Consider the following 12,913-nt stretch of genomic DNA (forward strand, 5'->3'; position numbering starts at 1 on the left):
TTCAGGTGACCTTGTAGTGGCACCCCAGCCCTCAGGGCCACGTCGGGGCTCCTGCTGAACCTTCTAAGATAAAAAATAATAATAAAAATAAAGGGGAGACCCAAATGGGGTTCCCCAGTGGGTGCTCACGGCAGGAGGTGGGCTGCCTGCCCCCATGCTCCGTGGTTCAGTTGAGCATGAGGTGAGCTGTTTGCTGGCGTACGCCCGGCAGGGCTGAGGGACGCTGCTCGGTTCAGCGGGAGGCGGGTTGCTCGCTTTCGCGCGTCTGGCAGGCCCGCAGTACGCGGCTCGGGCAGGAGGGGAGCTGCTCGCCTGTGTGCGCGTGAGCCCGGCCGGCCCTGGGAACACACGGGTCAACTGGGCAGGGCAGAAGTGGCTCAGGCAGACACAGTCCGCACCTGATGACGTCAGACAGTCGCCGCTTCTCTTTTTCTGCAGGCTTTTTTGTTTTTCCTCTCCTAAACTAACTTCCCTCTGTCCACTGTATGCGCAGAAATCCCACCTTGGGGTAGGTGTCACCAGTGGCTCTCCCTGTTTGAGTCTCCCAGCCACTGGAGGCTCCGCTCGAGCTAGTTCCCGCCCCGCCTCCTCAAGCCCAATGTAGCGGGGGCTGCCGCGGCGCCCTTTTAAAAAGCCTGTAATTCCTTGCACAGTGATTTCTCAAAGTAGCGGGTCTAAGGCTCTGGCGCACTAAGATTCACGCGGGCTGTGAGACTGTGAATTCCTACCTGGGAGGTTTAACTTGCGAGTTCCCCCCACCCCCCGCCCATCCCGGAGCCCCCACTCACCCGCACCGCCTGGCTGCCCTGGCAAACCGGACGATCACTTTGTAGTATTTTGATATTTTTAAATGTAGTGAGTCTTGCTTTATGCCCTAACGTGTGGTCTATTATAGAATATGTTCCAAGTGCACTGGAAAAATATGTGTGTTGTTTTTCTATTGGCTTGAGTACTTTGTATTATGAAGTCAAGTTCATTAAAATGAATACTTCTGTGTCTCTGTTGATTTCTTTCTAGTTCTCTCCTTTATTGAAAGTGATACATTAAAATCTACAGTTGTAGAGTTATCTATTTCTTTGGTCAGTTCTGTATTTTGAGGCTTTTATTGGGAGCATAGATGTTTATTATGGTTATGTTCTCTTGTTCAGTTGTCCCTTTAATCATGAGATAATGTCCTTCTTGGTCTCTTATGCTGGTTTTTTATCTTAAGATCTATTTTGCCAGAAATTAATATTTCCACCCTGCTAATTTTTTATTTCCATTAGCTTGGTATGTTTTTGGTGTTTTTTTCCCCCCCATTCTTTGACTTTTAATCTAATTTTGTCTTTGTGTATAAGGTATATCTTCTGTAGACGACATACTGAAGGATCCACTTTTCTAGTCCATTCTGGTATACTGTATCTCTTGACTAGTGTGTTTAAGCCATTGAGGATTAGTTGAATTATTGATAGTATGAACTGATTGTGGTCATTTTGATGTATGTTTTTGTGGTGCTGCTCACTGTTTCTACTCTTTTCCTCTCCAAAATAGTGTGCAGTTTTAGCCAAGTGTTCCTCATATACCTAGAAATATATTTCAGAATAAACGATTTATTGTGGTGGCTCTGTGGGTTAGGCATTGGGCTGCTAATCACATGGTGGGTGGTTCAAACCCACCGGTCATCTCGAAGAGAGAAAGATGAGACTGTCTGCTCCCAAAGATATACCGTCTCAGGAACCCTTAGGAACTCTACTCTGTACTATAGGATTTGCTGAGAGGCTGTTCAATTCGATGGCAGTGGGCTTGGTGTGGTTTGATTGATTTATTTATTTATTTTATTTTTATCCTTAAAAGGTAATGTCACTTGCCATGACTATTGAGAGGGAGTATTTTTAAAGCTGAAGTTCTTAAAAAGAAGTGGCAAATGACCAGTTTACTTGGTGTGGGGCCATTAAGGAGCCCAGGTCACATAGTGGGTTGAGTGTTGGGCTACTCACCACAGGGTCAGCAGTTCAAACCCAATAGTCACTCTACAGGAGAAAGATGAGGCTGCCTGCTCCTGTAAAGATTGACAGCCTCAGAAACCCAGTGGGACAGTTCCACTCTGCTCTGCAGCCTTGCTGTGAGTCAGAACTGGCTTAATGGCAGCTGATTTGGCTTTGATGGGACATTCTTAGACACTGGTCCAGGATTGGTGTTTTCACCTAGTACACTAGGCTCCTTGTGTATGCCTCTGTGTGACTAGAAGACAGCCTCTTGTTGGGCTTGTGTGGCCCCAGGGAAGAAGTGTGCAGGGAGGGAGGCTGTAGGGAGCCCTCTGAAGGAGTGAAGTGCAGATCTGAATGAGGCAGTGGAGGAGGAGGGGATCTGGAAGCAGGGCATAGCCTGTGCTAAGACTATGTGTGTTTAGACAGCAAAGGGGACTAGACCCAGGAGAGGCTGTGGGCACAGAAGTGTAGGGTATTTGTGTCCTTCTTCAAATGCTCTGACTAAAGTCCATGTACTGGGAATGAAGGTTCTCGTCCTCCCGCCTCATCCTCCTGTAAGGCTCTTTTCCTGCTGTCCTCCTGGTTCTCCCCATGTCCTGTGTCTTAACCAAATGAGGATTGCAGGATTCTCTAACCCCCCTCTTCTAGCCTGGTAAGGCCGCATCTCATGTCTTCTGTTTTGAAGCCTCTCCTGGCTGCCTGAAGTGCATGCAAATGGCTTCTTCCTCAAAGCCGTGGTGCTTTGTCATTCGTGCCTGCAATCATCCTGTCCAGACTTGTCTGTGTGCATAGACACATGTGGCTTCCTCACTACCTACAAATCCATCAGGATGCCGCTTCATGTTGTTTGTCATTTGAAACCTGTGTGCAGTAGGGCACCTGGGATTTTGGTAGAATTGCATCAAAAAGGTAAGTTGCCTCCAGTGTTCCAAAGTGCTCATCTGGGCTCATTGCCAGAAATAAAACTGAAATGAAATGTTGTTCTGGGTTCTATGTGTGCAGGGGTTGTTTTGATGCACAGATTCCTAGGAGAAGATTGCTTTGATAAGCAGACTCTACAGGTGGTGAAGAAAGAAAGATGTGCCTCAAGGTTAGAGGAGTAAAGCTCACCTTCCTTGTATCCCTTGTCACTGCAGAATTCAGCATCCCTTTGTTTCTTGTGACCTTTCCCACAGAGCACCTGCTGAGGACATCTTCAACCAGCAGACCAGCTTCACTGCCTAGAGTGCCGGCCATGGATAATGCTAAGACTATCTCAGGTAATGGCCCTGCCTCTCCGAAATGCCCTTAAAGGATTTTTCAGAAGCCCCATTGATAGTACTGAATCTTTAGTCTTACTGTGTAACTTGAAGCTCTGGTAGCGTAGTGGTTACGAGTCAGGCTGCTAACCTCAGGGTCAGCAGTTCGAAACTACCATCGTTCCATGGGAGAAAGATGAGACTTTCTGCTCCTGTAAGGAGCTCTGGTAGCGTAGTGGTTACAAATCGGGCTGCGAACCTTAAGGTCAGCGGTTCGAAACTACCAGATGCTCCGTGGGAGAAAGATCAGGCATTCTACTCCTGTAAAGATTTACATCCTCGGAAACCCTGTACAGGGTCGCTATGGGTCGGAACCAACTCGAAGGCACTTAACAACAACACTTAACAACAAAAGATTTACAGCCTTGGAAACTCTTATTACGTAGGGTCACTACGAGTCAGAACTGACTCCATGGCACACCACCACAATTATAACTTGAATTACCACTGTAGCTCTTTGAGTTGTTATTCTTCACTCTGAATTTGTCCTGTTGTGTCTTCAAATCACATGTCCCTGCTGTGCTTATTTAAAAACAAAACAGAAACCTAGACAGTTCTATTTGTTAACACTGATAAAAAGTTGAAGTTGTTGTGAAAGATTATTTATTACAAGGTGTGTTGAGAGTGATTTTGAGAAGTCAATTTAGAACACACTGTAATTTATCTGTAAGCTAAAATTTTCCTGTCTGAGGAAGCCATTCCATAATTGAGATTTGGGTGGGCTAACTGTCCATTTGTCAGTGATTAATATTATTTTTCCTTTCTGGATGCATTCTTACCACAGCCTTTTCCTCCCCTTAGTAACTCAGCTGAAAAATGGGTCAAGAGAAGAGAGACCCAGGCAGTCCTGCCTCAGCAGCCACTGACCCAGCTCTGCATGGGGTTAAATTGAGCACTACCAGCGAGTTGATTCCAACTGCTAACAACTCTATAGAGAGTAGGACTACTCCTTAGGGTTTCCAAGACTGTCAGTCTTTAAGAGAACTGGTAGCCTCTTCGTTCTCTCACAGAGCAGCTGGTTGGTTTGAATCTCTGACCTTGCAATTAGCAATCCAGTTGCTTAACCCACTGTGCCACCATCGGCACCTATAGGCACCTACCTATTGGCAGATCTTTAAATTAATGAGACTGTCTTGTGACTTGCTACAGTGACCATCACAAGCCCCAGGCCCAGAGCCTTGTCTCTGTTTTTCCCTCATAAGAGTTCTTCAGATTCTTTCTTGAATCAGTTTTCTGTTTTACATAAAATTCTATGTGGCTTTCTCATCCATTTCTTAGCACACCAATTCAAAGAAACTAAATAAAGAGATCAGACATTGAAAGGGAAAAAACAAGAATAGTTATAAAAATGACCCAGAACTCCAGGACCAATTAGCTAGTAGGGCATCGTAGTATTATTAAAGCAGAGCTGTCCTCTGCTTGCGGCTATCCTGAAACCACCAGGAAAGTCTTCACAAACCATAGGGAAACAGGCATGGCTAGGCAGCGGGGAGTGTGCAGGCTGATGTAGTCAGTGCTTCCTACGCAGCCAGCCCCTCCCCAGGTGACAGGGACGTTGTCCACTGTGCTCAGCCCAGAGTTTGGAGGGTGTTCAGGCGGCTCGGCCATCAGTGGTGTGGGAGGCCACGCCACTTAACGGTTCTTAGGGAGAGTTTGTTGTGCCTGACCCAAGACATGGTATTTTCAATAACCTCATGCATGTGAAAGTTGGACAGTGAATAAGGAAGAATGTAGAAGAATTAATGTAAGAGGAGAATAATTAAAGTACCACGGGCTGCCGAAAGAACAAACATAAATGTGTTGGAAGAAATACAGCTAAGAGTGCTCCTTGGAGGCCAGGATGGCCAAACTTCGTGTCTCATACTTTGAACATATTGTCAGGAGGGATCAGTCACTGGAAAAGGATATCATGTTTGGTAAGGTGGAGGGTCAGAGGAAAATGGGGAAGACCCCCAACGAGATTGGCAAAGTGGCAGCATCAGTGGGCTCAGTTGTGACAATAATTGTGAGGTTGGCCCAGGACCAGGCAGTATTTCATCCTGTTGTACATAGGGTCACTATGAATCGATGCCGTCTCGATTGCACCTAACAACAAATGTGATGGCTGGAGTCCTGGTGGGTTAATGCGCTGGGGCTGCAAAGTCTTTTTTTTTTTTTTTTTTTAATATTTTATTGTGAATTATGTGATAGTTTACATGGGAGAACATTAGCTTTACATTCCTTCTATCGTATATCGTTTCATTGCCATGGTTACAATCCCCTCCATGCATCACCAACCAAGCCTGTCCCCTGGTCGTCAGCACACAGCCCCTTTCCCTCTCTGGGTCTAGAGACCCCAGCTGTTTCTTCTCTCCATGTCACCGTCTCTGCCTCCATATCTGGCGTCACTGCTTCTCTGGGTAGGGTCCCACATTCTACTCTTCTCCCTTGGTATGGTTCCAGGGACCTCCATTCCTGGAATGCAAAGTCAACCACTTCCCTTGTTTTGCTACAAAATGTCTACCTGTACATTTCCAACCCTCACAGTCGGTCCAGATAGCAAGTATTCACTACTGTGCCACATGAAAGCCACTCCCATCTCCTTTCATCAGCTCTGCCCAGACAGAATACTACCACATGGACATTCTTCCTTCCTCCATGCCCTCTGGATCTAGGCTCCCTCTTGAAAGCCTGTAAGACAGTCACTTCTTACCTTTGTAGCCCCCCATTTTGGGTAACCAATATTCAAGTTGCCCATTCTTGTCTACCCTGTGTATCGAGGGGGTAGAAATGATACTCGTTGTAAAGATTTGTTCCCTCTTTTGAGCTACTGCATCCATAGGTGTAGGTCAAATTCATCAAAGTGTATCAGATTACTCTTTTTTTCCTCTTCTTTCTTCTTCTAGTTGAGTTCTGATCATCCAGCCATTGAAGCCAGGTCGAGTGGGTATTATCTGCAAGTGTGGGTGTTCTTGTGTATATACCCTCACTTCTTATCTGCTGGACGCTTCACTCTCCACTCTAGTCCTCTGTGGCTATGTCACTGACTCTGGGCCCAGGAATCCCCAGGTCTTGCCACACTGCTGGCCAACCAGGTCTCCACCCAGGTTCACAGGAGTCTATTGAATGTGGTAGGGCTTAGCTTGTTGCTTCATTGCTGTTTTTTCCTTTACTTCCCCTTATCAGTGACCAACGTGGTCACCAGTCAGGGTGCATGTCTGCTCCTGTATTCCCACTGAGTCTTAGTCTTGGAAGGAGGTTTGCCCTGAGGAGCCTTGATGTCTTGATGACTTGCCTTGATGTCTCCTGGGCAAGCAACTTGCTTGTTCTTGTAGTAGTCTGTCAGACTGCCATTATTGTTTTGTAGTTTTCCTGTCAGTGGACTGCAAAGTCATTTGAACCACAGTGTTGGCAGTTCAAGCTCACCAGCTACTCCTTGGAAACCCTATATAGGGTCACTGTGGATCGTAACCAACTCCAAGGCATTTAACAACTATAGTAACAAATGTGATGGCTGGAGCTGTGGTTTCCTTGACAGGGCTAGACCAAATGATTTCATGGGCCTTATAAGGAGCTCTGGTAGCGTAGTGGTTACGAATCGGGCTGCGAACCTTAAGGTCAGCAGTTCGAAACTACCAGCCGCTCTGCGGGAGAAAGATGAGGCTTTCTACTCCCGTAAAGATTTACACCCTCGGAAACCCTGTACAGGGTCGCTATGGGTCGGAACCGACTCGACGGCACTTAACAACAACAACATAAGGAGCTCTAAGGAGCTCTGGTAGCGTAGTGGTTATGAATCAGGCTGTGAACCACAAGGTCAGCAGTTCAAAACTACCAGCTGCTCTGCAGGAGAAAGATGAGGCTTTCTGCTCCCGTAAAGATTTACAGCCTCGGAAACCCTGTACAGGGTCGTTATGGGTCGGAACTGACTCGATGGCACTTAACAACAACAACATAAGGAACTCTGGTAGCATAGTGTTTACGTATCAGGCTGCTAACCTCATGGTCAGCAGTTTGAAACTACCAGCTGTTCTGCACGAGAAAGATGAGGCTTTCTGCTCCCGTAAAGATTTACAGCCTCTGAAACCCTGTACAGGGTCGCTATGAGTCGGAATCGACTCCACAGCACATAACAACAACAACATATGGCTCATGGGCTGGACATTCCCTACCCCTGGTTTGAAGTGTCCTAGATGTGTTTGTGAGTGAGTAACGACCATTTCTTACCACCAGTGTCTCGGCGCAGTAGTGAAGAAATGAAACGAGACATCTCTGCTCCAGAGGGCACATCACCAGCCTCACTCATGGCTATTGGGGCCACGTCGCCACAGCTCTCCCTCTCTTCCTCTCCCACAGCATCTGTGACTCCTACCACCCGAAGTCGGATAAGGTAGGTGTAGCTTGTGGCTGTGTGTTTCGTGGGTGCCTTTCCTGGTCTTTTGGAAATAGACATTGAGTTTTCCTTTTGCTCATGTTGTTAGTGTCTTCTGGTCTCCCCTTCTCTGTTTAGAATTGGGTAAGGAGGTATGAGGAAAGGGTGAGCAGTGTGTCTGTGAGTTTTCATCAGAGAACAGTGGAGCTCAAAAGTAAGTCCTCCTGTCACAACTATAAAAGCAGGAGTTTTGTTAACAAAAATCAGGGGGAGTAGTTAATCTTACAGTCCAGGAACAAAGGCTCCTAGGGCAATCAAGTGAGAAAAGCACCAGTTGAGTGTGGGACCCTATCCAGAGAAGCATTGACATCAGAGATGGAGACAGAGATGAGGACAGTGAGAGAGAAAGCTGCTGAGTACTTTAGACTCATGGAAAGAGAAAGGCTGTATGCTGGTGGCGGCCAGGAGGCAGACCTGCATAATGTGCCCTTTGATTGGTTTAGTGTTGTTGTGTACATAAAAACAAAAAACAAAACCCACAGAGGGAATAGAAGCAAATACCATCGAATGATGATGCACAGAGGAGATTGTTATCATTGCAATGAAATAATAAGTGTAAAACCTATGTTCTTCCATGTAAATGATTACTCAATTCACAATAAAACTTACTTTAAAAAGAAAACAAAAAAGGAAGGGAGGTATGGAGAAAGAGAGAGAGGAAAAAAAGAAAGAAGGAAGGAAGGAAGCAGCAATTTTAATGGCCATAAATAGGAGAATGGATAAATAAAAATGGAGAATATGCATACAAAGTAGGTAAAATGAGTAAACTAAATCTGTAGTATAAAAATAGGTAAATATTGACAAATACAACAAGTGGTGGAATGATGATAATATATGTTACTTTAGGCAAATTGAAAACAGACAAAACAAAAATTGAAAACAATACTGAAACTGCTTAAGGATGTATGTGTACAAAGCACAGCAAATTTGTAATAGTATTTCCTCTCAGAAGAAATGAAAGAATCTGTGAGAGTGAGGAGGGGAATAAAGGAACTCCAAGTTAAAAAAAAAAAAAAAAAAAGTAAGTCCTCAAGTAGAAGACAGGATTTGGGTGGAGTAGTTTGGGAAGCCCTCCTGGGAGGGCAGGGCTGCAGTGGGCTCTGAGGGTGAGAGGGCGTTTCCACAGGGCCCACTGCCCAAGTCCATGTACAAAAGGTATGAATCATGGAAGAGTCTACTGGGGAGCGGGGCTGCACATTAGGAGCAGATGGGTTTGGGGGACCAGAGGAAAGGGACCTATATTAGTAGGGGCTGGAGAAAAAATCAGTTGAACAGGTAGGGGCATGGCTAGATGATGGAATGTCTTCAAAGTTAAGGCATCCAGTTATATCCAGTTGATATGGTGGAAGGGAAAACCCTACTGCTGTTGAGTGATTGTTACTCATAGCAACCCTGTGGGACAGGGTGGAGCTGCTCCATAGGATTTCAATGGCTGTCAGTCTTTCCAGAAGCAGACAACCTCATCTTTATCCTATGGAGCAAGTGGGGGTTCTAATTGCTGACCCTGCGATGAGCAACTGAACACATCACCAGGGATCCTTGTTAGAAGGTAAAGGTGTAAGTGAGCTAAATAAATTCCTATTTAAGAGTTGATAGCTTTGGAAATGATGAAGGAGGGTTGGATTCAGGAGGATTTCAAAGGGAGAGATGATTTATTTCGATAACAGATTTAAATAAGAGGCATGAAAGAATAGGTGATATCCAGGGTGATTTTAGTAGTTTTGGCTGAGAGATTGGGATCATGATGTCACATTAATAATTGATAATGAGAGTCTCTAGGTTAACAGTTAACACACTCAGAGGCACAAGTCCATCCTGAGATGTAAGAAAGACCTGGTAATCTATTTCTACCAAATCACCCATTGAAAACTGTTGCACAGTTCTGCTCTTACACATATAGGTTCACCATGACTCAACAGCAACTGGGGAAATGATACATGAAAATGTCAGTCTGCATTCTTTTTCCTGTTAGGAGTATCGTAGTACCTCTTTAAGAGGAACTAAGAATTATTAGGATATCAGAAATGTAGCCCTATATTGATCTGTAGTTTGAGGAGAAATAGGATGTAGCTTATTTCTAAAGCCCTGCCTAGCCCTAAAGGGCCCTCCTGGAAGTCACCATAACAGGGCGCCTAGAGGCAGGTCTGCAAGGCCCACAGTGGTGATAGTGAGCGGGTGCTGCTGCTGTGCTCCATCAGAGGTGGAAGCATCGGGGCTTTTGGGCTGGTTCGGTTGGCACAGTAAGTTAAGTGTTGGACTGCTAACATTTGAGGCATTTTATGGATGTTGATAACACTTATTGTCATCTTTTGTCCTGACTGCTTCTCCCTGTTGTAAGCTTCTTGAAGTTAGGAGCTATGTCTAACTAGTCTCTCCTTGCATAACCATGTCCTTTTACATTTATATTTAGTAGTTTTGCCATGACCAAGGACACACAAGGTTGGCAACAAAACTGGTCAAATATAACCAAAGCATGAAGATTATCAAAGGGTAAAACAGTGAGCGAAAGGCAGCTATGACAGCTTCTAGAGGCCATAACTATCAGATGGTTCCGCCTTCTCCTCGTGAGCATTCCCAAGGCATTTCATTGGCCATGCACACACACTGTGCTGAATCTTGGTCACTCGCAGTGTGGCTGAGAAATAGACTCTCTCACTGGGACTTCAGAGAACCAAGACCCCTGTGGTCTATGAGACCTAACACTAAAAGTTGACTGCCATCTATCCTGTTCAAGGGAGTGTAGTGGCACCGTAGGATAAGCACTGGACTGTGAACCACAAGGTTGATAATTTGAGCCCATCAGCTGCTCAGTGGGAGAAAAATTAGGCTTTCTGCTCTCGCAAAGACTTGAAAGTCTCAAAAGCACTATACAGTATAGCTATGAGTTGGAACCAACTTCAGCACATAACAACAACAAATACTGTTCAAGAGTACAGACTAGTTCTGTTCACTTCTCACTGTTTGTTGGATTTACAGTTTATTCTAGCACTTGAACTAAAAGTATTTAAACTTTGGGTTTCTTGTTTTCACTTCTTAGGGAAGAAAGGAAGGACCCTCTCTCAGCATTGGCCAGAGAATATGGAGGATCAAAGAGGAATGCCTTGCTGAAGTGGTGTCAGAAGAAAACAGAAGGCTACCAGGTAATTGTCTGTTCTTTTGTCACATGTGAGCATTGGACAGAAGGAATGCCAGAGCACCATAGTACAGATAATTGTCTGTTCTTTTGTCACATGTGAGCATTGGACAGAAGGAATGCCAGAGCACCATAGTACAGATAATTGTCTGTTCTTTTGTCACATGTGAGCATTGGACAGAAGGAATGCCAGAGCACCATAGTACAGTGTATACTCACAGTGGAGATCATGTGTTCTCTGCCAATTCTAAGGAGCCCTGGTGGACCAGTGGGTTAGGTGTGGTGCAGAAAGATGCAGTCTGCTTTGGTAAAGATTAACAGCCTTGGAAACCCTATGTGTTTTTGTTTGTTTGTTCAGTACTGATTCCAGAAATACGGTTCAAAATCTAACCTGAATCTAAGGGTCATATGGGTGAAATGTTTGCTACCTCTCCATAGTACTGAATTGTTCTAGTTCAGCTATTGCATCACTTTCTTATGTAAGTCCAGGTGAAATGCTTCTGTTGAGATCTCATCTAGACCTAAAATGAAAATATATTTATTCTACTTAAAATGAATAATTAATTGTGTTTGTTGTAGTCATTGGCCCACGTTTGTAGCATGTGACCTGGCTACCGTGCTGTCTTTATTTGTATCCTCTTCATCACACATCTAGACTGTTGAAGTAGTCTACCTTTTCACCTGATGTCTGTCTGTGTCTCTTTCTTTTTCCTTCTTTCAGTATCATGTTCATGTTGTATTTAAAGTGGCATTAAATATGCCCTTAACATAGAAAATGGAGAAACCTTGAAAATGTCACATTAGACTGCATGAGATCAAATTGTGATTTCCAGTGCCCTCACATATCGTTTTCACTATAGAGGTGCTTTCCAGCTTGCAGGCAGTGTTCTTGGTTGCTGTTTTGTACTTTGGTGTGACTTCACCAAATCACAACGTGAGAAGATATGGGGTGAGGAACTTACTTTTACCCCAGGTGTGGTGGCTTTTGTCCTTGGGTCTGGAGAAATAACCTTTGCAATAATCTGTATTCCTTGGTCTGGGACTTCAGGCGACATCTGAGGATTTGTGATAGTGAGTGGGGTGACCAGACCGGAACAGACTCACTTGGAAGGCTGATATTAACCCACCTTAGGAGGCATGGTTTAACCAACCACGAGGGACTGGCTGTGGGAAAAGCTCTGAGTGCAGAGGCCCAGAGAGCTTCCTGGTTGATGAGCAAGCCTGATCTCAGGCAGGCAGCAGCATGGAAATGCCATGTTGGGAAACACTACCAAACCTCACCTTTTGTGTCTCTTTGTTGGTGTCCTTGTAGTTACAATGAGTATGTAGGTACAAGTATGGTACACTCTCTACATTCTGTAACTCATTGCAGCAAATCACATTTCACAAGGGTTGAGGGAGCCAGTAGATCAGAGAGTAAGGACTGCTGAACTTGTTGCCGGCATCCTAAAGGAGTAGTGAGAAACCAGCCCTTGCATTGATGGCCTGCAGGTCAGAAGATGTTGAGGTGAGGTGTGGCCTCCCCAGACTTATTGCTGGCATCTATTTGGAAATCTGAAGGGTGCTGCCCTTTTAATGTGTGAACTTTGGCCCAGCTCCAGGACCATAGTTAGAGAAAGTGACAATGTCACGGGAGCCCCAGGGGGCTACAATCAGAGAGAGGGAGAACTTCACAGGAACTCCGGGGCTACAGTCAGATAGAGAAAACCTCATGGGAACTCCGGGGCTACAGTCAGAGGAAGAGACTGTCAGTCCAGTGCTGATCCTATAGTGCCACACAGGATTCCAAAAAGGAGATTAGCACATTTTTTATTCTTAGAGACTTTTGAAATGTCTTGAAGGGTCAGGCCCCAAGGTTGTCCAAAGTCTATAGCTAAGAATTTTTTTTCACTTCCCTGAATATGGTTTCTTCTTTGTCTATAGAGTGGTAGCACTTTAATGTGGAGCCATTTCTAACCTGAAGGCCTAACCTAGCATCTTAGCAATATTAGCACCCCTTAAGAAGTTGGAAAAATTGCAGCCAGAGTGCTCCTTGGAGGCCAGGATGGCCAAACTTCGTCTCTCATACTTTGGACATATTGTCAGGAGGGACCAGTCGCTGGAG

The 12,913-nt window shown here is 45.1% G+C and overlaps 1 protein-coding gene across 1 annotated transcript in view; it reads left to right on the plus strand.

Moving 5' to 3' along the window:
* The window catches only part of SPECC1L (sperm antigen with calponin homology and coiled-coil domains 1-like), a 168,485-nt gene that overhangs the window by 123,826 nt on the left and 31,746 nt on the right, over positions 1-12,913 (plus strand). The window contains exons 10-12 of the mRNA XM_006874947.1: positions 3,143-3,226; positions 7,478-7,634; positions 10,714-10,816. Of these exons, the coding sequence (XP_006875009.1) occupies positions 3,143-3,226; positions 7,478-7,634; positions 10,714-10,816 (344 nt within the window). The remainder of the gene's footprint in view (positions 1-3,142; positions 3,227-7,477; positions 7,635-10,713; positions 10,817-12,913) is intronic.

Source organism: Chrysochloris asiatica, unplaced genomic scaffold (assembly GCF_000296735.1).
Source record: "Chrysochloris asiatica unplaced genomic scaffold, ChrAsi1.0 scaffold00306, whole genome shotgun sequence".
In the NCBI taxonomy this organism is placed as follows: Eukaryota; Metazoa; Chordata; class Mammalia; order Afrosoricida; family Chrysochloridae; genus Chrysochloris; species Chrysochloris asiatica.